Source organism: Psammomys obesus, unplaced genomic scaffold (genome assembly GCF_907164565.1).
Source record: "Psammomys obesus unplaced genomic scaffold, mPsaObe1.curated_primary_1811, whole genome shotgun sequence".
NCBI lineage: Eukaryota > Metazoa > Chordata > Mammalia > Rodentia > Muridae > Psammomys > Psammomys obesus.
In genome coordinates this window covers 15540300-15565030 of record NW_026596131.1, presented here as the reverse complement: position 1 = coordinate 15565030, position 24731 = coordinate 15540300, and the positions used below count along the sequence as shown (strand labels likewise).

At 59.4% G+C, this 24731-nt stretch overlaps 5 protein-coding genes across 10 annotated transcripts in view; 2 read left to right on the top strand and 3 right to left on the bottom strand.

Annotated features, from left to right (window-relative positions):
- The first annotated feature begins 621 nt into the window (after positions 1–621).
- On the top strand, positions 622–2414 carry Dcxr (dicarbonyl and L-xylulose reductase). Of its 2 annotated transcripts, XM_055592443.1 has the most exons (8): positions 623–722; positions 797–894; positions 1318–1472; positions 1556–1598; positions 1677–1776; positions 1860–1924; positions 2007–2124; positions 2222–2414. In XM_055592443.1, the coding sequence occupies exons 1-8, from the start codon at positions 671–673 to the stop codon at positions 2323–2325; spliced, it is 735 nt and encodes a 244-aa protein (XP_055448418.1). In that variant the 5' UTR covers positions 623–670; the 3' UTR covers positions 2326–2414. The 2 variants fall into 2 exon arrangements, with proteins under 2 accessions (XP_055448419.1, XP_055448418.1); XM_055592444.1 differs by lacking the exon at positions 1677–1776 and having other exon boundaries at positions 622–722; positions 1832–1924.
- Positions 2415–3640: 1226 nt separating this feature from the next.
- Rac3 (Rac family small GTPase 3) lies at positions 3641–6199 on the bottom strand. The gene is made up of 6 exons (XM_055592373.1): positions 5830–6199; positions 5186–5257; positions 4865–4982; positions 4693–4755; positions 4235–4394; positions 3641–4115 (listed from the first exon to the last, which is right to left on the bottom strand). The coding sequence occupies exons 1-6, from the start codon at positions 5862–5864 to the stop codon at positions 3985–3987; spliced, it is 579 nt and encodes a 192-aa protein (XP_055448348.1). The 5' UTR covers positions 5865–6199; the 3' UTR covers positions 3641–3984.
- A 70-nt stretch (positions 6200–6269) lies between these two features.
- Positions 6270–13131, bottom strand: Lrrc45 (leucine rich repeat containing 45). Of its 3 annotated transcripts, none has more exons than XM_055592369.1 (18): positions 13002–13130; positions 12528–12794; positions 12088–12149; positions 11626–11696; positions 11248–11426; positions 10940–11068; positions 9930–10042; positions 9530–9588; positions 9180–9257; positions 8930–9065; positions 8780–8857; positions 8544–8655; positions 8377–8447; positions 7963–8055; positions 7595–7687; positions 7151–7324; positions 6925–7072; positions 6270–6719 (listed from the first exon to the last, which is right to left on the bottom strand). In XM_055592369.1, exons 2-18 carry the CDS (start codon positions 12745–12747, stop codon positions 6523–6525), a joined length of 2013 nt encoding a protein of 670 aa, XP_055448344.1. In that variant the 5' UTR covers positions 12748–12794; positions 13002–13130; the 3' UTR covers positions 6270–6522. The 3 variants fall into 3 exon arrangements, with proteins under 3 accessions (XP_055448344.1, XP_055448343.1, XP_055448345.1); XM_055592368.1 differs by having other exon boundaries at positions 12528–12783; XM_055592370.1 differs by lacking the exons at positions 6270–6719; positions 6925–7072 and having other exon boundaries at positions 7156–7344; positions 12528–12783; positions 13002–13131.
- A 215-nt stretch (positions 13132–13346) lies between these two features.
- Positions 13347–16197, top strand: Cenpx (centromere protein X). Of its 2 annotated transcripts, none has more exons than XM_055592375.1 (5): positions 13347–13411; positions 15269–15320; positions 15414–15467; positions 15666–15754; positions 15837–16197. In XM_055592375.1, exons 1-5 carry the CDS (start codon positions 13385–13387, stop codon positions 15849–15851), a joined length of 237 nt encoding a protein of 78 aa, XP_055448350.1. In that variant the 5' UTR covers positions 13347–13384; the 3' UTR covers positions 15852–16197. The 2 variants fall into 2 exon arrangements, with proteins under 2 accessions (XP_055448350.1, XP_055448349.1); XM_055592374.1 differs by having other exon boundaries at positions 15269–15339; positions 15418–15467.
- A 1198-nt stretch (positions 16198–17395) lies between these two features.
- Positions 17396–24731, bottom strand: part of Aspscr1 (ASPSCR1 tether for SLC2A4, UBX domain containing) — a 35070-nt gene continuing 27734 nt past the window's right edge. For both annotated transcript variants that reach the window (XM_055592371.1, XM_055592372.1), the window contains exons 9-16: positions 24524–24605; positions 23660–23726; positions 22948–23010; positions 22505–22557; positions 18168–18219; positions 17873–17942; positions 17627–17802; positions 17396–17491 (exon numbers count right to left, since the gene is read on the bottom strand). In XM_055592371.1, coding sequence (XP_055448346.1) covers positions 17478–17491; positions 17627–17802; positions 17873–17942; positions 18168–18219; positions 22505–22557; positions 22948–23010; positions 23660–23726; positions 24524–24605 — 577 coding nt within the window. In that variant the 3' untranslated portion in view covers positions 17396–17477. The remainder of the gene's footprint in view (positions 17492–17626; positions 17803–17872; positions 17943–18167; positions 18220–22504; positions 22558–22947; positions 23011–23659; positions 23727–24523; positions 24606–24731) is intronic.

Below are 24731 nucleotides of genomic sequence, written 5' to 3'. Positions count from 1 at the left end.
TCCAGGGTTTCTCTGTGTAGCCTTTGCTGTCCTGGACTCACTTTGTAGACCAGGCTGACCTGGAACTCACAGAGATCCGCCTGCCTCTGCCTCCTGAGTGCTGGGATTACAGGCGTGTGCCACCATACCTGGCTTGTTTTGTTTTGTTTGAGACAGGGTTTCACTGTGTAGCCCTGGCTGTTCTGAAACCCAGGCTGGCCTCGACCTCACAGGGACTGCTGAGATTAAAGGTGTGCCTCATCACTACCCAACTTTGAATGTCCAATTATCCTCTTTACATACGAGCTCTTGCAACCCATTCCCAGATCTGGGGAAAGAGCACATAGAAACGTTTTGGGACATGCCTCTCGGGTTCACGAGCAGCCATGAAACTCCTGGCAAAGTTACTGCATGTTTTTTCGCGGACATCTTTTCGGCAGGGCTGAGTAGGCCGAGTGTACCGGCTGCAGTAGGGTAGGCGGGCTGCAGTTTGGAGCTGTGTGCCTTGGCTAGCCGCGCCCTGCGTTGGTCCCGCCCACTTCCGTTCAGCCAATCAGCCCGGCAGCACGAGCTCTTGTTATGATATGCCCGCCCTTCTCAGGGCGCAGCCCGTGCGATTGGCTCTCCTCGCCCCACCCCGATTCCGGAACTCCGAGCCCGTCTTGCCCCGGCCGGACCAGACAAGGCCACCATGGACCTGGGGCTTGCAGGTCGGCGGGCGCTGGTCACGGGCGCGGGCAAAGGTGAGGCGCGGGCGAGGGGCGCTGGCAGGGTCGCGCAGCGGAGGGAGTGCCGCTCCAACCCTCTCTCGCCTCAGGCATCGGGCGCAGCACCGTGCTGGCGCTGACGGCGGCCGGGGCACACGTCGTGGCCGTGAGCCGGACCCAAGAGGACCTTGACAACCTGGTCCGCGAGGTAGGCACTGTGTCCAGAGGTGAGGAGGCGGCCACTGACCTTTACACCCTTCACCCGCAGCAAGCTTCTCCCTGCAGGCCCTGCGCTGGCGTTGGGGTGGGCTCCCAGCCACGGCACTCCTTCCTTAGCCTGTGCAACTGCTCGGGGTCCATTAGGACCTCCTGCTCCCTGAGTTTGGAAGAAACTGAAATGTCTGCGGAGAGAGCAGTCCTGGGTCCAACAATGCTAGGCGAGAGGAACTGAACTGCCCGGCTATAGGTTCCACTTGGCAATTTGCTGCCATAACTGGAACCCCTGACTCTTCCAGTTGAAAGACCCCTTCCAGCTCTCCCAGACCAGCTACCGCTCCTCGGGTGGGGGAGGCAAGCAGCACCCCTTCCGGGGACACAGTTGCACATGGCTCTTCGTCTTTCCAATACACAGTGTCCCGGCGTGGAGCCTGTGTGTGTGGACCTGGGAGACTGGGAGGCCACGGAAAAGGCCCTGAGCACTGTGGGACCAGTGGACCTGCTGGTGAACAATGCTGCCGTGGCTCTGTTGCAGCCCTTCCTGGAAGTCACCAAGGAGGCCTGTGACCAGTAAGCCAGCAGGGTTGGGGGCGCCGAGCCATTCCCCTGCAGCCCCGGTCCTGCCCCTGACCAGGCTGTCCGTTCATTGCTAGGTCCTTCAGTGTGAATCTTCGGGCTGTCATCCAGGTGTCCCAGGTGAGCTGCCCTACCAAACCAGAGCAGGAACTCTGAAAGACGAGCGGTAGTTCTGCTTCATGTCCCTCAACATTTCAGATCGTGGCCAGGGGCATGATCGCTCGGGGAGTCCCGGGGGCCATTGTGAACGTCTCCAGCCAGGCCTCCCAGCGTGCCCTGACCAACCATAGTGTCTACTGTGAGTGATCCCAGCCGGCCTGACTCCACCCTCCTCCCCCTCCCCTCCCGGCCAGCTGGGCCCCACAACAACCATCCGCACAGGTTCCACCAAGGGCGCTCTGGACATGCTGACCAAGATGATGGCTCTAGAGCTTGGGCCCCACAAGGTGTGTGGGGCTGGGCCAACTCCGCAGTCAGTCCTTATGCGCAAGACGCCCTCCCGTGTTTACCATGCTGGCCTCTTCGCAGATCCGTGTGAACGCAGTCAACCCCACAGTAGTGATGACCCCGATGGGCCGGATGAACTGGAGTGACCCCCAAAAGGCCAAGGCTATGCTGGATCGCATCCCCCTCGGCAAGTTTGCTGGTGAGTTAGGCAGGAAATCAGACTGGAGTCTGGGCTCGGCTGGGGCTGCAGGGTGGGGGAGCTCCTCCATGTGTGCTCCGGACCCCCCTGCCTGCAGAGGTGGAGAACGTGGTGGACGCCGTCCTCTTCCTGCTGAGCGACAGGAGCAGAATGACCTCTGGCTCCACCCTGCCGGTGGATGGGGGCTTCCTGGCTACCTGAGTCCTACCCCAACCCCAACAATACTCTGCCCAGCTTTACGCTCAGAACACGGTGCCCTCCAGCCCTCCAATAAACCTCTGCCCAGCCTGCGTGCCGACTCTCAGATGGGCAGAGATCTGTGCCGCCTGTGCCCACAGCGGCTGTAGCCTGGTTCCCACACATTCGGGCCTGGCCAGCAACCTGGCATGGGGTGGAAGGTGGGACCTTCAGAAGGCTGGATCCTCAAGAGGTTGGTCAGTTTGGGTAAAGATGGCCTGTCCACAGGCTTCCGGTGGAGCTGAGCAGGTCTGTGTGATTCTGGTGCAAATGCCAGCTAGCCTTGCTTGCAGGTCAGTGAGCAGCACAGGCCATGAGAAGACAGGTGGTAGACATTACTAATTTGCCAATGAGCTGAGCAAGCCCTTCATTAGCTTTAGCTGCTTTCTTGAGCATTCCCACAACTTTTTGAGATATTTACAGCATAGTGAGAGCCCTGGTGTGTTTAATTTGCAATATCTCAATTCAATGGCATGGGCCACTGATAAATGAAGCCCCGGCCTGTGCAGTCTGCCTTATTCCAGCTGGGGAGCCTCCACCAGCTGACTCCAAGCTGTCTACTTGATACCATTTCATGTGGAATTGGGGGGATGCAGAGATGCGGAGGTCCATTGTAGAACCCCGTAAACAGTAATATGAGGTGCAAAGGATCTCAACATATTAATTAGGAAATGACAAATCTGTTGATTTTGTTCTCAGCACAACTAATTGTAAGTTCATGTGATTTAATTATTAATAAGAACTGTTTAACAGCTCACTGGCAAACTTCCTGGAAAAACCAAACAGGTCTCTGAGTCAGCATGAACCACGTGCATACACCCCGGGGAGAATCATTGCTCAGGGCATCCTCCGATCTGGGGACGGCCTGACAGCCTCTGGGACAAAATGTGAGTCGCCAGACTGTAGCGTTGGCCCGTCGGGGCTGCCACATCCACGTCCACGTCAGTAACTGGTTAGCGAATCATGCCAGGCAGAGATGGATCATAGGCTCCCAGGAGCCCTCTTTACAGACTGTCCTGTCAGCTCAGTGAGGGCTGCCGAAGCACGGCCCCCAGCCCCCACCAGGTCCCAGGCTTGCACACACAGGCTGCCCTGTGTGCTGCTAAGCAAGCCTATCCCTGATCCAAGTGCTGTGCTCTCCCTCACCTAGGCTGTGTTAAGCCCGGAACCCTGTACTCCAAGGTCTGCTAGGGATGCCGGACTCCTCTGCCCTCCAGGGCAGTGGCTGGGGCAAGTACCAGGGTGGAAGGCAGGGCAGGCAGTGAGACAAAGGAGGTGGAGAACGTTTATTGTATAAAATAAGAAGGAGCCGCCCTTTCCTGGGACGAGATGAACAACCCCCCCACCCTCCCCTCCAGGGAAGCCCATCCTGGGGCTGCCTGGACCCGCCCCTGCAGCCCTGAGGGAGACCCTGCTCCCTCCTGGCCTCCCGTAGGGACCAGGGAAGGCTGGAGTTAGATCCCAGAAAAGGGAGGCATAGGAGACAGGACCCCAGCACCCCAGCCTTGTCCCAGGCTTCCCTTCCCCACCCTCACACTTCCCACCGAAGACTCAGGGACACCAGACAGCTCAACACGAGGGCACACGAGCCAGGGCTCCTCATCCAGGCTGGCCGACGGGGCTCTAGAAGACAGTGCACTTCTTGCCTGGCTTTTTCACTGGAGGAGGGCAGAGTACAGCCCGGATGGCCTCATCAAACACAGTCTTCAGACCTCTCTGGGTCAGGGCTGAGCACTCCAGGTACTTGACAGAACCTAGGAGCATTGCAGGGAGGGCAGATAGTGGGAAAGGGGGCGGCGGGGGGTCGGGGAACAGCAGAGGCAGGACAACCTCCTCAAAGCACACCCCCAACCTCTGCCCTGCGCTTCCTCACCGATCTCTCGGGCCATGGCCAGGCCTTGTGGGTAGGTAATGGGTGCTAGCTTCTTGTCCCGCAGCCGTTCAATGGTGTCCTTGTCGTCGCGGAGGTCCAGCTTGGTGCCCACCAGCAGGATGGGCGTGTGTGGGCAGTGGTGCCGCACCTCTGGGTACCACTGTGGGAACAGGGGTCCTGACCTCACGGGCCTCAGGATCTGCCCAATCTGCCCAAAGCAGGCCCCAGCTCCTGAGGCTTTTTCCCTGACACACTTGGCTCTTCCTGCCTTACAGAGTCACTAGGAGTATGTTGGGTTTGGCAATGCCCAAAGATACCCATCCAGGGAGGCTTGAGACTGCCCACAGCTCCTCAGCCAGGGCCCATGGCCAGCGGTGAGCTGACCTCCCTGACACCCTTGGTGCTTCCCTCAGCCAGCGGGCCTGTGTCCTCTGCTAGGACCCCTAGGCCCACCCTACCTTGGCACGGACGTTCTCAAAGGAGGCCGGGCTCACCAGGGAGAAGCAGATCAGAAAGACATCCTTCAGGGGAAGGAACAGACACAACTGTCCAAGGGGTGTCCAAGTAGTCTGCGCCTCCTCCCCACGAGGGAGCCACCCGACTCCTGGAGCTGGGCCCCTTGCCACGTACAGTTTGGGGATAGGAGAGCGGCCGCAGCCTGTCGTAGTCTTCCTGGCCAGCAGTGTCCCACAGCCCCAGGTTGACTGGCTTCCCATCCACCATCACGTTGGCTGAGTAGTTGTCGAAACTGCAAAGTGGAAAGGCTGGGCTGGGCAGGGCAGGGAGGCCAGCCTGCTGGAGCCTACACAGAACCCAAACTCTGGCCAGGGTCTCAGCCTCACCATGAGCCAGGGTCACTTGAGCATGACCTGGAGCCTAGGGGAGGTCCCATACACGTGTGGCTGGCCTCTAGTGGCCAGCTTCAGCTCCCTCCCACCCCCACGCACTCACACTGTGGGGATATACTCTCCCGGGAAGGCGTTGGTCGTGTAGCTGATCAGCAGGCACGTCTTCCCCACGGCACTGTGGAAAAGAGGTTCAGCCCACGTGGCTCCGGGGCCGAGCCTCCGCCACTCCCCACAAGGGCATCCCGCTCCCACAGAGCTAGAGGTTAGTTTGGGTGACTGGGGTGGGGTGGGTAGGTCGGAGCCCCTCGGATCTGCAACCGCCTGGGGCTGACCGAAAACAGGCGGAGCAGGCTGGCCTCGGAGGGAGCGCCGTGGTGGGCGCGGCTGCGAGGGCTTACAACGCTGGAGAGGGCGCGCCGCAACGCACAGGGGCGTCAGAGCGCCCTGCACCGGGCGGCTGGCGCGAGGGTGGAGCCACCCGGGGAACCAGCGCAGGTGAGGCCCGGCCCCACCCACCGCGAGCACCGGCTGGAGGCCCGGCAGCATCAGGTGTGCCAGGGCTGGAAGGTGGGCAGCTGGAGCTTGACCCCACCCCATCAGGCCCTGGACGCACGCGGCCGGGCTACGGGGGCGCGGCGGAGCAGCCTCGCCATCTCCCCGCGCGTCTGCTTGCCCCGCCCCGCCGAGCCGCACCCCGTAACCGCCTACTAGCCCCTCCGCCCCTGCGGCTCGGGACAACGCACTCACCCGTCGCCGACCACCACGCACTTGATGGCCTGCATGGGCGCGGGGCCGGGCGGCGGCGGGCGCGGCCGCGAGCCGAGCTGCGGAGAAATGCCCAGCGCCGCAGCGGCCGCGGACCCGAAAGCCGAGCGAGGGACCGGAGACAGCCGAGCGCCGCCGAGCGCCGGGTGCGAAGACAGCCGAGTGTGCGCAGGCGGGGCGGGGCAAGGGGCGAGCTGCGGCGGGGGCGGAGCCCCAGCCAGTCCTCGGACCCCGAAGGCTCAGGCTGAGGGTCCACACCCGGGAACGAGGACGCCACCGAGATGGATGCTTCCCGCAGCCAAGAAACCCTCGTGTCCACACAGGGGTGGCCCTCCTAGTTGCTGGGTAGCAACCGGTGTGACCCAGCAGTCGCTCACGCGGTCGGGGCCGCGGGTGCAGGAGAAAGGAACTGGACGAGAACGTATCACCAAGTACAAAATCCTGTATTTCCACCCTGCCCGCCCTGGTTTGTGGTTCCGGGACTGGGTCGCCAGAGCGTGTTCTCCTGCGCGCTTCCGCCGGGCCGGCACTACCGTGAGCTGCGGGGGGCCACCGTGGAGGAGCAGGTGTGCCGGTGCGCGCTGCTGCCACTGCGGATGCTGCTCTTGGAACCGCGGCCTGCTCTGAGGACGGGATGCCGTGTTTCTGCCCTCGCTAGGCGTTCCGGGCCTCCCTTCATTGAGGGGGACTCAAGGCTCTCAGGGGGGACCCCTGCACGTAAGCCAGGACAGCACTTTGCAGGAAGCTGGCCCTCTGGGCCTCTTCATCGCGGATGCGGGAGATCTCCGCTTCTTTGAGCCGCAGCTTCTCCCGGAGAGATGCGTTTTCGCTCTCTCTGTCCAGCAGCGCCTGCCGGTGTTCGCTCCCGAGCACTGCAGGGGAGAGGCTCGCTAAGGAGGGGTAGGTGAGGGGCAGTGAGGGGGTGTGGTGCGCCTGAAATCCCAGCCCTCGGGAGGCTGAGGCAGGCGCGCTATAGGCTAGCCAGGCTACACAGAGAAAGCCTGTCTCGGGAGTGCGGTGTGGGGGGGGGAAGGGCCGCGGGGCCACGCGCAGCTGCCCCAGGTGATAGGTGCTGACCCTTCAGTTGCCGCTCCAGAGCTGCCACCTTCTCCCTCAGCACCTCCTGGGCCACCAGGTCAGCCTGCATGCGGCCTATCTGTTCCTGCAGCTCCGCTCTCACCCTGGCCACCTCGGCCACTTTCTCTTGGTCCTTGTTGCTCAGCTCCTGGGGTGGGGTGGGGAGGGTGAGAGCACAGCCTGGGCTCGAACCCCGAGTCTGTGCTCCCCGGAACCATGCTGCTACCTGGTGTAGCTCCTCCAGGCGCCGCTGCTGCCCCTCTACTTGCAGGTTCAGCTGGCTGGCCCGTGCCTGGGACTCGGCTACCATCTGCTTCTGCTGCACGCACGTCCCCTGAGCCTCATCCCTGGCCTGCGCCAACAGCCGAATCTTCTCCTCCAGATGAGCAAGGCGCTGTTGCTGTGGGCAGGGAAGGGCTGCTGCACGTGAAGGGCGCCCAGTCTGAGCGGTCTGCAGGTGGACTGGCCTCCGCCCCTGTGCGTTAGCAGGCGCTAAGCCTGCATCCAGAAGCATCTCCCACTGAGCTCTCCTCCTGCAGCCTTCCTCTTACCCACGCAGTGCCGTCTGGAAAGCACCATGGCCTTGTCGGCTCCTGGATCTCTGTCTAAGCTCTGGCCTTGAGGCTGGCAGCCCTGGCTTGCCCCTGTGTACCCGTGGCCCAGAGCTCACCTCCTCCAGGCGGGCCTGGTTTTTGGCTTTAATGAGTTCCTCCTCAGCTTGGCCTCGCTCACTGAGCATGGCTGCCTTCGTGCGGCTGAGCTCCTGCGGTGGCAGATGGCTACTGCTAGCGCACCCTCTGGACCCCTCCACCTCCCACCCAGGGCTCCTTCCGGGTCACTGCGTAGCCAGGCTGGGGAGACTTCTCTGCAAGTCTCCTCAGAACCACGCAGTGACCCCTCGATCACTGAGCAGGGCTGTCACTACCAAAGAGGCCTGAAGGCCATCCTTAGTCTCTGACCTTTTGGGGACACTGATGAGACCTATTGAGGCTGAGACTAGGGGGCGGTCCGGGGTGCTCAGGGTCCATGTGCTCTCACCTCCTCCAGGGACAGCCGCAAGGCCTCTAGTCTCTGAACCCTCTCCTGCATGGCCCTCTCACTGTCCTCCAGGTGACGGGTCATGTGATCTACCTGTCCAAATGAGGGGGTCGGGGCTAGTCAACACCAGCTAGCCCTCACCCCACGGAATCCCTACCCTGGAGAGCAGGTATAACTTGGCAAAGGCCTGCCCGAGGGTCCTGGTGGCCACCAAGGCCAGAGGCTCTGATCAGGGGAACATACAGCACGGGAGTCCACAGCTGCCCGCACTGTGGGTACGGTAGTGTTGCCTGCAACTCTGGCATCATCTCGTCAGGGCTCACAGACCAGGGGCATGCCCTGGGAATACTGCATCACTCAGGGCTGGTGTGTAGGCCCCAGGTGGGGACAGGAGAACCAAGGGGGAGGCAGCACCTCCTTGGCACGGAGCTTTTCCAAGTCTTCCATGTTCTGTTTGGCTCGCCTCTTCTCCACATCCAAGCGTTCTGAAGGCCCAAGGAAGAAGCGCGTGCTGAGTCTTCCCTGGGGTGCCTTGTCCCTGGAGCTCCTTTCCCCTCAGAGCCAAGCCTGCCCACGCCTACCTTCAGCCTGAATCGCACGGATCTTCAACTCAGCTGATGTGTTGGTCAGCTCCTGCCTGGTCAGAAAAAGCTGCTCCTGCTGAGACTTCACTTTCCGCTGCAGCTCATCCACCTGGGAGCAGGCGGCACTAGAGGAAGCTTCACCTGGCCCTGCCACACTATCTGGGCTCTGTGGCTGACTGTAGCTGGCTCTCTCCTCCTTTGACTGCACCCTCCCAAGCCCGCACCCCTCCTACCTGGCTTCTAAGCAGCAGATTCTTCTCACTGGCGGTGGACAGGTCCCTGAGGAGCTTTGACTCCCGATCTGCAGCTTCCTGAGTGAGAAGGGGCAGATGCTGGGCTGCTGCACGCACGCCCGTCACCTCGTCCGCCAGCCCAGCACCCACCTGCTGCTCCAGCTTGCGCTCTTTCTCCTGTCTCTGGGACAGGCTGTGACGCTCCTGTTCCGCCGCGGCCAGCAGCTCGCCCAGGTCCTGGGCCTTCTGCTCTGACAGAGCCAGGGCAGCTTCTGTCATCTGCAGCCTACAAAGAGGAAGACCATCCCAGTCCAGCTCTGTCAAGAATGTCACCTGCTTGGCAAAGGTCTTCTGTTCTCACTCCCACCAAGCTTCTAGTCAAACCTCTCCCCTGCCTTACTTGGCTTTGAGGGCATTGATGATGGACTGTCTCTCGTCCAGGGCTTCCTGAAGCTGCCCGACTCGTGCTGCTGCCGCCCTGTGGAGAGGAGTGGTTCTGGGACATGGCAGCCCCAGAGCACAGCCTTGGCGGCAGCTTGCACCCACACACCCCCTGGGCATCAGGCACAGAGCTCAGCGCTCCACATCCGCCACTAAGCGCCAGCCCAACTGCTTAGAAGCAATGACCTTGATCTCTGGCCTTGTAACAGACAGAGCTCACGTTAGCTCATAGCAAGCCAGCCAGGCACTGAGACCCAGGCACCCAGCTAAGCTGTGGCCCCACTTCCTGCGGCCCAAGGGCTCACTCACCGGCTGCTTCTGGCCATCTCGTCTCGTTGCTTATCAATTGTCTCCATCAGATCCAGAAACTGGGGACAGAGTCAATCAGAATACCATTAGAAGAAGAGCCTGCCCTGGTCAGGGCAGAAGCGCAGAGTCCCATCAACACAGCCAGGCCTCAAAGGATTCAGTTGTCTTGACCCCGCTGTCTCATTCAATGGGAGGAAGGACTGACAGAGGGGGCCTGTAGGCTAGGACTCCTGTTTGTGCTCAGCCCTGAGCTGAACTCGGCACTCAGGAGGTGGGGCCAAGGTGGCCACCTTGGTCCTGGCTAGCCTTGGCTCAGAGGCCTGGGGGAAAGGAGGATGGCTATAGTCCAAGAGCAAGGGAGAAGGCAGCCAGCCCTGGGAAGCAAGGGCGCTGTGCTCACCTGCTTGGACTTCTCCTCCTGGAGGTGCTGAACCTCCTTGCTAAGGATGCTGGTGCGGGCTTGGCTCTCCCGAAAGGCAGTGAGCCGGTCCTGGTTGTGGTCCATGGCTTGCTCTGTCACAAAGTGCCATGTTCTCCATTGGCTAAAATTAGGGGCAGTGGCTAGCCCAGCCCTGTGCTGCCTCGGTCTGGAAGTCGGTCACCCAGGAGCCTACACTAGGGGGGCAACATCTCCACAACAAATCGTTCCCCACCCAGTGCACACGGGGGAAGCACTTCGGTGCAGGACAGGACGAGGCTATGCAGGGTCTTGGGACGAAGAGTCTTCTGCACACAGGGTGAGCACTTCCTCTAGCATCTGGCTCCCCACAAAGGTCAGGGGGCTACAGCTTTAGGAGGTTGGGCTAGCTCCTGAAAGACCGACATCTCCAGCAGTTGAAAGCAATCCGTGAGCCTGCTGTGAAGTCCACAAGTGTAAGGACTTGTGGCAAAGGCTGGGTCCCAGGGCTCCAGTCCTGAAAGCTCAGGCTTGGTGGGTGATGCCATGTGACAAACTACTGAGCCTGAGGCATGAAATCATTTATAAGGACTTAGGATTCACAGGCAGAGGTGAGAGTGAGCTCTGGCATAAATGAGCACAGGCCTGGCAACCCCACCCACGCCCACTCTATACACACACAGGCACACACTCATGGTAGCTGGGGGAAAATACCAAGAAGTCTCCCCAGCGGAGCTTCTGGATACCTGATGGCTGTCAGAGTAAAGGCTTCAAGCCACAGGACCATCGGTTCTCACCTGTGAACTCAGTACCCCCTAACTACACAGGGCTAAGATATAAGTGAAGATATGGGAGATGCCTGTCTTCAGCTGCTTCCCCCATGACCTAGGCCAGCTACTTGCATCTACGTCTTAAGCCCCGATCCACATCCTTCTGTGGAGGACGGGCTTCTGTTAAAGGTCTTCATGCTTTGCTCTAACCTGTAAGAAGCTAGCAGCCCTGAGCGCCCATACCCACAGCTCTCAGGATGTCGCCTGGGATGTTGTTCCCAGCCAGGTCCAGCCTCCACAGGGTTCTGTTGCTGGGGAGACAGTTCACCAGGGCTCGACCTCCCAGGAGGCCAATGTTATTCCAGCGCAGGTCTGGAAAGAAGCACGTTGTCACTCAGTTGGGTGTGAAATGCTGGCTCAGCCTAGGACACTTTCTTTGGTGCTTTACTGCCTTTGACGGGCTAATATGCTCAGGAGCGGACCAAGGTACACTCAATACAGCATGGTGTACCCAGGTCTCACAGGGTACAGCAGGGTTCAGGGGATCTTACCCAGATGCTGGAGGGCACTGTTGCCCTTCAGGGCCAGGGCCAGCTCCTCTGCTCCCTTGTGACTGATCTGGTTGTTTCGGAGGTCCAGTTGCCGCAGGCTGGCGTTGGCTGCCAGCCCCCCACAGAAGGAGGCAAAGGCCTCCTCCCACACACCGAGGCTGTTCCACTCGAGGGTGAGGCTGCGGGGAGGGCGGACACAGGGCCTCGGCTCAGCACAACGCTTCTCCGTGGAGTCCCGGGCATGTGGAAGGCAAGGGTTAACAGCCTATTCCCCATGGGTAGGTGCAGGACATATGCGTGGTAGGAAGTGAGCTGGCTACAGGCCCAGGCCACGCAGACAGGAAGCTGTGAGGGGCGGGAGGCCTGGGCGCAGCCTACCTCTGAATGCACTTGTTCTGTCGCAGGAGCTTTCCCAGAGCCTCGGCTCCTGTGGCTCGAAGGTTGTTGCCCTAGAAAAGGGACATCCTGGCCAGTCATTCTTGTTACCCTGGCTCCAAATACCACATCTGTGGCCCGCAGTCTCAGGCAGTGGGAAAGGCTAGGAGGTAGCTCTGGGCAGCTCGTGGCTGCCAGATCCTAATTTTCCTGACCTTAGCAGTATCCTAATGCTCAGTCCCTTGGAGTTTTTGTGAATGCTGTTGAGATAAGGGTATGTGGCACACGCCTGAACCGACACTCTGCCTTTTAAACACTCCCCAAACCCATGGGACCACAGAGAGCAGCTCTAAGAGCTTGGGCACTCGGTACTCTTAGACACTCTTGGGAACTGGCAACTGTCAGGACCCCGGCTTCCTGGATCTCTCTCGCTCGCCGTTGCCCAGGGCACAAGCCTGTGCTCACCTTTAGATCCAGGCGCTGTACAGTGGTGTTGGCACCCAGCCCTTGAAGCAGCAGTGTGGACCCTGCGGGAAGGTGGTTGGAAGGCTGTCGTGGGGTTATCTGTTCTAGGAGTACCATTGCTTTGAGTTGTTGTAAGGTCATGTTATAAAGACCCGAGCTTGCCAGGCCTGACCTCTCTCAAGCCAGCATGGGGAACATTAAGGCTTTTCTATTACAGTGACATTGACCTGTACTGCCAGGCTTTGGGAAAGAATGCTAAGGTGCAGAAAGAGAGGACGGAAAAGGGGGACCACACAAAGACTTTCCTGCTTACATTACAGTTGCCCAGGCCAAACCAAACCAGAGCACCAGCCCGGAGGCCAGCCCGGAGGCAAAGGGCTCGCCCCCCCGCACCCCCCCCCCCGAAGTTTCAAGTGCTGTTGCGAGACCATGGGCCTCACCTTCCTCACTCAGCATGCAGTCGCTGAGGACAAGCTCCTTCAACAGCGTCTCGTTAAGCAGCAGCTTCCCAAGGGCCCTGCAGGTATCCACCGTCAGGCTCTGGGTAGCCAGGTCCAGCTGGCCCCGCGGAAGCTGGTGCAGCAGTTGCAGAACAGCCTCCTGGGGCTCCGCCCCACTCTCCTTGCACAGGCGGCTGTAAGAACGCCGGAACTCCTCCATGTCCCCGAATGCTGACAGGGTCTCGCAGGCATCCCCCTAGAGACAGGCTGCACATAAGCTTGCTAGGCCGATGGCTGGGCGCCCTCTTCCATAAGGGCTGTCCACCAGGGTGAGTTGAGCTGGCCCTATAAGGCAGGGCCTAGAAATGTGGAATAGAAAGGAGGTCGGAACCGCTTGAGGAAGGGGTTCGGTCATAGGGAGAGATGGAGCGCAGAGCACTGGCCAAGGAGAGCAGATGGGAGCGTTGCACGTACCCTGGTCCGGCCCTGCGGCCCCCAGCCCGCCCTCGCGACGTGGCTTCGGGTCTCTGGTGCTGTGTTCAGTACGCGGTCCCGCGCGCCTCAGTATCCAGGAAGAATGTGGCGCTCCGGGAAGGATAGAAACTACAACTCCCAAGAGGCATTGCGGAAGAGGCGCTATCTGTAAACCAATGAAAGCGAAAGGCGGGCTTGCTCTGGGACTCAAGCCCCGGGAACCAGAGCAGCGCCCTCCGATTTATTGGTTAAGAACGCAGGGAAGCCGGGGTATGCTTGGATAATTGGCTGCTGGGGCTGGAGGCGGGACTTCAGGGACGCGCTTCTCGCTCATTGGTTGGGATGTGGGAGGGTTCCGGAGAGCGCGCGCAGAGACTGTGGCCATGGAGGAAACCAGCGGCTTCCGGAAGGTGAGCTCCTCCAGAGTTTTGGCGGGCTCGCTCTGGCGTTGCGGTTCCCCCGCGTGACGCTTGTGAGTGCTCGAAATCAGCCCCATCGTTGTGCTGCTGTGTCTTTGCTGAGGGTCCGGGGCGGGCGCGGGCAGAGCGACCCGCGCGCTCTGCGGCGGGATCGAGCCGCTCTGCAGCCCGCCGGTGGACGGTGCGGCCGGCAGAGCCAGCGCGGACACGAGGGGTCTTCCCAGGAGGCGCCCTGACGCGAGCCCCTCCCGTGTGGGCCAGGGTCATTTCTCAGTGACAGGCAGGTGTGCGAGGAGGGGGAAACCGAAGCCGAGGCGTTCCGTTCCGTGGTGTGCTGCGGCTGAGGTTCGCTCTTCTCAGGCCAGTGCTCGCCCAGTGCGGAGTTCGGGCCCCACCCTCCGCCCAGCACTTGGATAGAGTCTGGGGGGCTTTGCCAGAATCGAGGTGTGGGCGCTCATTGGACGGTGGTGAGCGGGCTGTCCCCGGAGAGAGGGACCTGTATCCCTGGCTTGGCCTTTCTGGACGTGGAACGGCTTGCGTGCCGCGGGTTTTCTCTCCTGCCCTCCAGTCACATCCGCCCACTCATGAGGCGGCCCGCGCGGCCGAAGCGCAGTCCTGTGCTTTAGCGGACTCTCCCGACACGTCCTTCGCGAAGGCCAGCGGTCGGGTCGGCTGCGGGTGCTGGGGCAGCTGGAACCGACCGAGTCTTTGCGGTACCTCTGTGGTAGCGTGCAGAGCAAGAGACCAGCAGGTGGCGCTGCTCTCGTACTTTTTCATGGACCCTCCTGGCCCAACTGACAAGTTCACCTGTGCCTCAAACTCACAGCGTCCACTTCCACCCGCGTCACTTCTAGGGTCGCGGGTGCCTGCTGCTGCCGACCTTTTGCCTTTTCCCAGCCATTTTCTGTTCTGCTCTGGCAAACTTGAGTGGTCTCACGGCTTCACAAACCGCACAGATACTCGGGGCTCCTCGTGTCCTCACCGAATTCCTAGGCCTCTGGATTCTCACTCCCAGCCCCATCTCCCACACCACCACCAACCTTTCAGGGTCTCAAGCCATTCCTGAAGCCTGGCCAGTCCGATGACACCACAACCCATCATTAAAGCTAGGCCTCTCCAGACCTAGTCTGCAAGTATCTTCCCAAAATTAGTGCTGTCTCCATTCACAACTAGAAATGGCTTCCAGCTTCTTGCCAAAGAAAGCTCAAGGGTTCTTGGGTGTATGTCCACCCACCCAGCCACAGCCCAGCTTCACCATGCTGACTGAGGACGGGGCGGTAGATACAAGCAAAGACTGCCAACAGGGTCAGCATTCCTCAAGGCTGCCTCCGCCCACTTTATGAGCATGTGCGTCCACCCCCTGGACCTGACAGAGTAGTCTCTCCTGGCAGTCAAGGCGCAGCACTGCCCCTCAGCTCAGGATATTCCCGGACCTTCTCCTATCTCTCTGTGTTCCTTTGTTCTTACAGGAAAGTATCTCAAGCCTTTTCTCCTCCTCCTCCTCCTCCTCTTTTGGTTCTTTGAGACTGGGTTTATGTTTAATAGGGCCCTGGCTGTCCAGGACTGGCTTTTAGACTAGGTTTGCCTCCAGTCCATGGAGATCCTCCTGCCTCTGCCTCTTGAGTGCTGGGATTAAAGGTGCCACCACACCCAGCCTCAAGCCTGCCTTGAGAACCCCTATTACCTCTCCCCTCAAAGCACAGCTGGCTACATCCCCTCAACAGGGGAAGAGGTCCCAGGATGGCACTGTTTGAGGCTGGACGGCTCAGTCGTTCTCCGTACAAAACTGGTACGGGGGTTTCGGGGGGCCGGCTTGTGGGGAACGGCACTGACTCCTTCTCCCTCCAGGAGCTGGTGAGCAGACTACTCCATCTGCACTTCAGGGATTGCAAGACAAAAGGTTTTGGGCCACCAGTGGGGTAGGAAAGAGTGGGGCATGGCATGGGAAGGGAAGGGAAGGGAGGCCGTCCTGTAACCCACCCTTTCCCTCCAGTCAGTGGGGACGCACTGCAGCTCATGGCGGAGTTCCTGAGGATCTTTGTAGTAGGTGAGCTGAAGGCCCCACATCACCAGAAGCATTCCTTTTCTTTTTTCAGTAGATAAACTAAGAGGTTTTCCTCAGCTACCGCCAACCCTAAGTCCTGGTCTGAAAAACTTAGTATGAGCCGTCCAGGCCCCCTCCGAGGGCTGATAGTAGGTGTGGGAGAGCCCCGCTTCCCCCAGCTCACGTCACAGTGTTTCACAGAAGCTGCTGCTCGTGGGGTCTCGCAGGCCCAGGCAGAGGGCCTTGGTGTTGTGGATGTGGACCAGCTGGAGAAGGTGCTTCCTCAGCTGGTATGTGGGGTGCAGGTGGGCAGCCTGCAGCTCTCCCTAATGGCGCTGGTGTCGTCACTCAGAGCACATTTCTCCTCCACAGCTCCTGGACTTTTAGAGCTCCCCTCCTGTGGCCTGCAAAGTCTACAGTGAATGCGCACCGGCATCAACACCCAGTTCCTCAGCTCTCCAGCTTCCAGAGGCTGGGAAGATCCCAGCAGCAGCACCCTTGCTAGCCCTTGCCTCTGGGGGTCCTTGTGAGACAGGTGCCGGAAAGGTGAACCAGCCTGCCTCCAGCCAAGGCCGCCCGCCTCCAGCCTTGCACCGGAGAAAAAGCAGCTGCTGGCAGTGCTGCTTTTTGCCACCCTGCATCAAAGCTGCTGACCCCCACCCCCAGGGTGCCTCCCTGAGCTGTAAATTTGTTCTTACAAAGCAACATCAATAAATCAACACCATCTCTCTGAGGCTTGGCCTTGCTGCCATTAATCACCCCAAGTCTAGTTGCTTCAAAGCACCCTGCTCCCTTGCATCCATCTCAGTGGGGCGAGTGCACAGCTCAGGGGGGACAGGATAACAAACAGCATGTGTGCGCATGCTGCGGCAGAGCTGGAGCCCTCACACGTGTGGCTGGTTCACTTGGGAAATGTTCCTCCTGCCACGAGTAGGCAGTGGGCGCAAGAATGTCTGCATGGTGGCGACCACCGGCGGAGGCAGAGCCAGGGCACACGGGGAAAAGGCCTGGAGAAAGGCGCTCCTGTAACCCTGCCCTGCCCAGCTGCAGGCTGCGCCCTCAGACAGGGAATTGTGAGGCCTTCCTGGAAGCCCAGTCCAGGCTGGAGCCCTCTGATGAGCAGGACAATTCTCCAGAAACACATGGGGTACCCCTGTAGGTCTCAGGGCCCTTACTGGAGCTTGAGAAGTTCCTCTCTGACAGAGTGCAGTGTGCAAACAGCGTGGAACATGCAGGAGTCAGGAGATGCAGTTACCCCACGTCAAGGCCCAGAGGCAAGGATCGTGAGTGTCAGCACAGTGGTAGAGGTAGGGTGGGAGGTCAGGTGGGGAAGGCATAGATAATGTGAAGGGACAGCTGCTACTCTCACAGCCTAGAACAGACTTTGAGGGCAAGCTCTGGCTGCAAAGGCCAGGCTGGACTGAGCTGCCCCGAGGGGCTAGAAGTCCTACCCCCCAAATGCTGTGGATCTGTGGCTCCCAAGCACTGGAGAATGAGTGGGAGGTGGGAGAGCTTCAGGAAGTGCTGGCTGGTGGGACACAGGGCTTCAAGCAGCTAACGTGGCAGAACTGGCTGTGCAGTCCCATGAAGGCATGCTAAGAGGGCTAGCAGAACACCCCAGGCCACGCACAGCCAAAGGTAGCTTTGTGGTTAGGTGCCTGGTTCCTCCTCTCTGGCTGTATGCTAGAAGCTTGCTGTGGCCCCAGGTTGTAGGTAATTTGCCAAGGAGGCTTCCTCCTTCATTTCTGTCCAATCTGTAAAGGGGCTCAACAGGTCAGCTAGAAATGAAGAGGAAGCTGGCTGCCCAGGCTCCTGGCCCTTCCAGGTCCTTCAGGAACACCCTGTGGTCCAGCCAAACTCCCTTTGGGTGGCAGTGGCTGAGAGCTAGAGGGAAGCCTAGGGCCTTTTGTGCAGAGAAGAGAACCGGGGCCTTGAGAGAAGCGCGAGTCTTTATTCCTGCTCGGGGTGGGTGGGGTCCGGTGGCTGCGGTGGGCAACTCCAGCCTGGTAGCTCTCACCTCTTGCCAGCTATGATGCAAACACCAGGATGACCACGCGCCCCTGGGTTCCTGCCCAGCCACCCTGCCCCACCCCAGCTAGTCCACGGCAGCAGGCACCTGGCAGCCACCCTGCCCCACCCCGGCTAGTCCACGGCAGCAGCACCTGGCAGCTTCAGCCACTTGGGCACCTTGCCCAGGCTTCTCCTGACAGGCTGGGCTGTCCCTTGGATGGGCTCTGGGGGCCTCGGTGCCTCCTCGTCAGTGACTGGCTCAGACTCCAGGGACTCAGGGTCAGGGGCTGGCAGCGGGGGTGGGGACCTGGCAGCCCGGGACATACACCTAGGGGTGAGGAGCCAAGGTTAGGTGGTGGGCACAGCCTTGGAGGGCTTCCAACCCCTCAGGAACTTACCTGGCCACCAGCACATCAGCCACAGATGGGGAGACGGTGTGTTCTAGCAGTGCAGGCTCCAGGTAGAGACCTTCAGAGGCCAGAGCCTGCCCTCAGCCACGGGTGAAACCCGCCCTTCCACCCACACACTGCCAGTGGGGCACCCAGGGAGGTGGGTACTGGGCTGCACCCCCCAGGCCCACATGAGGACCATCACAGAGTGAATGCCTTCTAAGGCATCTTGCTTTGGGCATCAGGTAAACTGGGATTCAGGGTGGGCCCTGTTGGCAGGGGTCAGAAATGAGGCCTCACTCACCCGTGGGTTCTTCAGCTCCAAAGTGCACAAGGGCAGCAGGGAAGAGGTTTGCCTACAGGAAAAGCAGGGAGCAGGGAGGGCTCAGGCAGCCAGGCAGGCAGTGCTTATCAGGTTCAGGTATCCCAAAGAAGACTCCACCCCTTCCTGTGGCCCTCTACCCATCGCAGACCACAGGTGGCAAAGCACTAGTTAGGAGCCCCACTTCTCACTGGTGAGAATTATGTTGTTCCTCACATCCCACTGCCCAGCTGCAGCACCAGGAAATTTTTGATGTCACCTGAGTTTATGACTTGGGGACATCTTGCCCAGGGGATCAGAGGAGACACAGGGTTGAGTTGGGGTGGGGGACAGGGTGGTCTGGGTTTCCCAGCCTGACACTGTCTAGGAACATAAGTGGGAGAAAGAGATCTGTGTGGCTGCCCCATTGTCATACCGTCCTTCCCCCTGTTTATGTTAAAAAAAAAAAAAAAAAAAAAAGAGTGAGGGGCTGCTGCGGGTAGGTGTGTCTCTGCGGTAAGGAATTTACCCAGAGCCACTGGGAGACAGGAGTGCCCTAGAACAGGCCCAGGCAAGAGGCAGCAGGCTAGCTCCCAGAATCAAGCTGTGTGAGAGAAGCCCTGTGCTGAGAGGCTTCTGAGACACACCAGCCCAGGCAGGCTGTCACCTCTGGACTAAGAAGGAAGCTAGAGCCAGGACCAGCCCAAGCTCCTCCTGTCCCACCCAAACAAAGGTAGTGTTCTGAAAACCCAAAGGAATGCCGGGATCAAAGGCTCCTAAACCACACCTATCCAAAAGCACACCAGTACCAAATTCACTGGTGCTACAGCTGGGCAGAGGGACCTGAGGGCGACACCATCCACACAAATGAGAAGCGGGGGTCCTGACTGATACTATCAGAGTGGGCAGAGGGGATGGTTTGTTTTGTTTGTTTGTTTTCGTTTGTGCAGCAACTGGCCCTACTTTCTTGGGCACAGGTATGGAGTGAGAGCTCTCTGACACCATTGGACACAGGCACTGAGGCCTCCTCAAAAGGGTGATTGTGCAGCCCGGGCCAGAGAGGTCTGAGAGGCTCTAGTATCACACATTAGAATGTTTTTTTTTTTGTTGTTGTTGTTTTGTTTTGTTTTGTTTTCCAGCCTCTGTGCCCAAGGGAGGTGGGGGCTGGGGCTGGCTGACGTGGCCAAAGGCTTAGGGCAGCCCTGAGTCTGGCAGGACTGGGAAGGGGCTGCAGCTGCAGGCTGAGGGCATTCTTTCCGCTCAGCTCCAGGCTCCTGTGAGTGCCACAGGCTGGAGGGGTGGGCGGGGTGGGTGGGGCTGGGGGGATGTTAAAAGATTAATAAGAGCAAGCTTCAAAGGCCGGGCCTAGGAACGCTGAACCTCAGCTCCAGCCGGCAGCAGAGGGACAAACAAGGGCGGTGAAGGCTTTGAAACGCAATTGTGAGGTCTGCGATCAAAGCAGAACGAGAAGAGGCCTGTGGGGTGGGTGGGGGGCTGCCCTAGCCCCTGGGAAGGTGCCAGAAGGAAGCCAGAGCCACGCAGGGGCATGGAGAGGACACTCTAGAGCCCTCCTTATCCCAGAATGGCTGGCCTGCCTCCCACCAAGATAGCCTCGCAGTGGCCATGGCCACCTTCTCATTGACAGCAACTTAGTGGGGTTCACAGGCAGGTTCTGGGAGCTGGGCTGGCACACACACAAAATCTTGTCTGTTTTCTACCACCACCAGTCAAGAGGCCTCCTTTGGGAAGTGACTGAGGAGGAGTTGGCGTGTGGCAGCTCCAAGGCTGGACCCTCACCCAGAGCCTGGGAAGCCCAGAGAGGGCCAGTAGAACCCAGAGCATGAGAGGGAAGGCCAGCGGTGAGCTCTGTCCCCACATGCCTATACCCAGCTCCAGATTGGGGAAGGGTGCAGGGAGAGGACTTGCTGATATCAAGGCTAATCAGTTTTCAGAGAAGGCTGGGTCTTAACACAGACTCAAAAATGCCTCCTGAATCCCATTATTCTTCGCTCTGCATCTGTAGACTGACCCTGCTGCTGGGTGTCTTGGACAGAATGAGCGTCTGCCCTCTGCAGGACCACAGGAACATATCCCAGAGTAAGGCTGCCACCCTTTCTCCTATACAAGGCTGAGGCTGCCTTGTGTTCTGGAGCTGCCTGCCTGCTCCAAGCAAACACCAGCTTCTGTCAGAATCAGGCTTGTTCAAGGCAGGGAGCAGTGGGACAGTCTGTTGCTAGGGTCTCCTTCCAAGGGAGAGTGGACTACACTCCGGTGGTGGAAGACAGGGAAGCCCAGCTGGAGGACTCACTGGTTCCCTTACAGGCTGGATCTACCTGGAGTACCCTGGGCATGGTTCTCACTCCTTCCTCTCTCTGAACTTGAAGATAAGACACCCTCCAGCTTGGGGCAGGAAATCAGAAGAATATGGGGAAGGGGATCCCCCAGCTCCTCTCAAACGAATCCTTTCTGTTGCCCTTCATGCCCGCTTGCTTGGGGTCCCAAACAGAACAAGAGACAAGTGGACAGAGACCATCCCAAACAACAGAGATTCCAGCCTCTGCTTGCTCCCTGCCCCACACTGGAGCTGAGCACTGGCCAGGACTCCAGGCTCTAACCTACTCTCTGCCCTCAGGCCTCCAGGATGACTTCGAGCTCAGGGGGAGGAGGGATGGCAGTAGCAAATGACCAGCAGTTCCCAGGATACAGGAGAGGGCAAGAAAGGCAAGACCTCTCTCTCCAAGCTTCAGAAAGCACAACAGCACAGGTGGGGATGGGTGCACAGTCTCCAGGCTTCCGCCCCCACCCCCCCAGGCCTCCCCTCCGCTTTGCTCGACTTCCCTCCCTGTGGCACCAACAAAACACTACTGATCTCTCAACACTACTGAGCAAGGAGGTGGGTTGGGGCAAAGCAAGGAGAGGGCTCAGGCCCAGAAAGTTTATAGTGCAAGTAGGAGTCTGCTCCCACTTTTCTGTGGTTTTAGTCCTTGCTGCCCCCACTGCCCTTAGGAAGCCCTTGCTCTCCTGTGCTGGCGGCATTCCTACAGGCAGCCCGTAAGTCTACTGCAGACCACTCTTGGGCAGCAGAGCCCAGCCCTGTCAGACAGGAAAGCTGTAGCTTCCAGGGCTGTTGCCCGCTCACCTACCGGAGGGGAGCGGGTTTCTTTCCCTCAGCAGCAGGCAGGGATGCCACCCCTTGGGAGGCCCTGTGGCTCCAGACAGAGCTGACGGATGAAAGGAGATGGCTGCTGGTAGCAGGGGCAGAGTGTCACCAGGAATCAGGCAAAGGTGGATGAGAGGCACCCTGGGCTTGGGGAGAGGGCATGTGAATCCAGAATTGGGGAGGGACTGGGCACGGCCCTCAATCCCAAAGCATCTTCCAGATCCAATGTTTATCAACAAGCTGGCCAGGGAGGTAGGGAGGGGCAGAGATGAAAAGAGAGGGCTGGCGCCTGGAGGCTCATAGCCAGGGAGGGAACCGCAGGGTCACAGCCCGCTCTGGGGACCTCCCTGCTGTTACTCCCCAGGGCATGTGGCTCTGCTGTTTCCCTCAACAGTCCTCTGGTGAGCTTCCAGCCTGCTCCCTGGCCCAACTTACCCCAACGGTGGCAACTCCAGGCCGCCAGTGGAGCCTGTCACCCCCCAACCCAGACCTTTGTAGAGGCCTTCAGGCACCTCTGTTGTTAATTAAAATATCTAAAGACTTTGAAAAGGAAACCATTAGGCCAGAGGGGCTAGGGAGGCCCCAGCTGCTCTCCCAGGGGGCTAAAAACAAGGCATTCATTTCTCCGGCTTTACAGGGCGCAGGGTCAAGGAGCCTCTCTGCCTTGGAGCTCCCAGAGCCTCCAGAGGCCCCATGGAAAATCCTGGGGCCAACCATGGCATTCCTACCAGGCACCAGCAAGGCCTGGGGAGGGGGTGGTTAGCTCAGGAGAAAGTGGCAGAAATAAGGGCCAACAGCAGCCAAGGATGCCAGGCCTCTTGGGGCTCTACCACTCCTAGACAAGGCTGCCAGGCCCCTTCCTCGCCTAGATGCTACGAAGCTGGTGTCATCCAGCAGCCCAGAGGCCAGGCCCTCCAGGCGGCCCCAGCTGAGGACAGCAGGCCAGCTAGTTGGGCAGGCCCATCCCCACCCTGGGGCCAGGCAGGAAGCGGAGGAGGCTGGAAAGCCCTGTCAAAAGAACTTGAGAGGCGCACTGCTCCCTCTGAATTCACCGGCTCTGAAAGGCTTTGTCACCCACCGCAGTGCCTGCCAGTGTGCTCCTTCCCAGCCCAACCGCAGCAGGCCGTCCTGCCCTCCCAGCACAGCCAGCCCCAACAGCACCCCTCGAAGCAACTGGTACCTGAAAGAGAGTCAGCGCGTGGTCATCCAGGACCATTTTGGGAGGAGCGATGACTGCGGAGAGAGGGGATGGTCTTTTAGGATCCTGGTCACCCCCCCACCTCAGGGCAGACAGGGCTCGGCAGGCACTTGTGAGCTGCCTCTTAGGTTGCCCACCCACCTCTGCTGCTCACAGGGGTCCTCACCACCTTGACAGCTATGCTCCAGGATCCAGCCTCCCTTGTAGCCTGAGCCACAGGGTGGGGCTGGGAAAGAGTCCAAGTGGGGAGCTGAGCACTGACACCCCCTCCGAGGGACCGCAGGGCTGGGTAGCTAGACTACTTGGCTTCTAGAGCAAAAACATGTCAGATCCCAGCTCAGAGAGAAGGTCACACCTTGAAGACTAAAAAGGGGGAAAGAGGGCCAGTGCCCGATGGAGGCCAAGGCCAATCAACAGGCACTTACACAGGTGAAAGGAGAGCTCGGGGTTCCCCAGGTGGCTCCTAACGAAGTCTCGAAGGTCCCCAACTGTGGAGAAAGGGGCACATCAGCAGACATGACCTTTCCAACACTCACTGCTCACGGTCCTGCTGGGGCTTCGGGACACTGGCCAGGCCATCCCTGGCCGTGCAGACTTGTGGCCACCATGGTGGCAGACGTGGGAACTCAGCAGTGCGCTCCCCCATCCTCGTTGCTGAGCCAGGCTGGAACCACAGTGCAGACTGCTTCTAGGACCCCCATCCTGATGCATGAGAGGCCTGCCCACTGACAGCCATGCCAAGCCAGGCCCACAGCATCCCCAGCGCCTCCTGAGCCCTGCCAGGGTATGAAGCCCCTCAGCCCTAGAACTACTCGGGCCTCACTGTCTTCACTGCCACCAGGGTCCACTCCAGCTCTGATGACTCTGATGCCCTCTTCTCAGAGGCTTCTTACCTGCTTAAAACACTGGGACCATGAGCTGTGGGGACAGGATGAGCCTCTGTTAGGAGAACCAGCCCAAGTCCTGAACTGTGCCTGGGTCCACAGGCTGCAGCCTCAGAGCCATTTGAGTGTCATATGGAGAGGGTAGCAGCCTGCAACTATCCCATCTCCCTGGAGCTCCAAAGGCAGGAACTGCAGTCCTGCTGCAACCCAACAGGGGCACAGTGGCCCTCCCCAGGCCACTGCAGGTACTCACCTGTCTCACTGGGACGGAAGAAGCCCTGCAGGATGTAACGGTCAGGAAACAGGACCCTCAGTGCCACCTGCTCAGGAACAAGCAGGGCAGTCAGAAGGAAGGCAGAGCTATGCCCAGCACAGAGAAGGGGGTCTCTGCTCAGTTCTCACAACGGAATTGTCAGCTACCCCAGGACCAGTTTTCCCCATGCTCCACGAAAGGAGTCCCGTGCCCAAATGTGTGGACACGTGTGCTCTAAACGCTCACCAGGCTTAGCACGGTGGCACACTCCCATCACCTGGTGACAGGAGCTCAGGGTCACTTCTATCTCTAAACTAAACTTGAAGCCAGCCTGGACTATGTGAGCCCTTGTCAAACAGATGGATGGATGGATGGATGGATGGATGGATGGATGGATGGATGGATGGATGGGTGGATGGACGGACGGACAATGAACACATTAACAGAATACACCCTGTGTGTGCTTTCGGGTCTGCTGTTGGCTGGGTGTGGTGGTGTATACTGGGAATCCCAATGCTCAGGCGGTGGAGGCAGAACACTAAGTTCTGAGCCCACCAACTAGCTACAACAAAACACACACAGGTGGTTTTTCATCCTAGGCTACGGGACAGGCGTGTTAGAGCGCGTGCTCAGCATGTGCAAGGCTGAGTTCACTTTTCAGCACTACAAGAAGAAAAAGGGGCTTTTTATCATAAAATGTTGAAGGGCCAGTCCGAGCTTCAGGTACACAGGCCTGACACCTGCCCAGCCCAGAGTACCTGTTCTGTGTGCTGCTGTGAGCTCCACAAGCTTGGGACTGCCTACACTGTGAAGGACCTGGGAGGCGTGTCCTCCCTACAGGAACTCGGGGAAGCCACTGCTTACCTTTGGGTAGCGCTCCAGTTTCTCTTTCATCTGGGCTTCCCTGAAGGCCTTGGTCACTAAGGGGGCTTCTTCCAGGCGTTTTCTGTGGTGAAGAGGGCCAGGTCTGTCTCAATAGACAAGCTCCTCACCCTGAACCCAAACACAACTGCCTTTCCCTTGCTCTCCAAGGCCCCAAGAGTGTAGGAAGGGACCAGGGACAGAAGGAAGC

Coding starts and splice junctions, on each gene's coding strand:
- Dcxr (XM_055592443.1), top strand. CDS start 671: ATGGACCTGGGGCTTGCAGGTCGGCGGGCGCTGGTCACGGGCGCGGGC. Junction 1,599..1,676: donor CTGTCATCCAGGTGTCCCAG/GTGAGCTGCCCT, acceptor TCAACATTTCAG/ATCGTGGCCAGGGGCATGAT. Junction 2,125..2,221: donor CCCCCTCGGCAAGTTTGCTG/GTGAGTTAGGCA, acceptor CCCTGCCTGCAG/AGGTGGAGAACGTGGTGGAC.
- Rac3 (XM_055592373.1), bottom strand. CDS start 5,864: ATGCAGGCCATCAAGTGCGTGGTGGTCGGCGACGG. Junction 5,258..5,829: donor TGCGTGGTGGTCGGCGACGG/GTGAGTGCGTTG, acceptor TCTTTTCCACAG/TGCCGTGGGGAAGACGTGCC. Junction 4,116..4,234: donor GGCCATGGCCCGAGAGATCG/GTGAGGAAGCGC, acceptor CAATGCTCCTAG/GTTCTGTCAAGTACCTGGAG.
- Lrrc45 (XM_055592369.1), bottom strand. CDS start 12,747: ATGGAGGAGTTCCGGCGTTCTTACAGCCGCCTGTGCAAGGAGAGTGGG. Junction 9,066..9,179: donor ATCAATGCCCTCAAAGCCAA/GTAAGGCAGGGG, acceptor TCCTCTTTGTAG/GCTGCAGATGACAGAAGCTG. Junction 7,073..7,150: donor GCCTGGAGGAGCTACACCAG/GTAGCAGCATGG, acceptor ACCCCACCCCAG/GAGCTGAGCAACAAGGACCA.
- Cenpx (XM_055592374.1), top strand. CDS start 13,385: ATGGAGGAAACCAGCGGCTTCCGGAAG. Junction 13,412..15,268: donor AAACCAGCGGCTTCCGGAAG/GTGAGCTCCTCC, acceptor TTCTCCCTCCAG/GAGCTGGTGAGCAGACTACT. Junction 15,340..15,417: donor GGTTTTGGGCCACCAGTGGG/GTAGGAAAGAGT, acceptor CCCTCCAGTCAG/TGGGGACGCACTGCAGCTCA.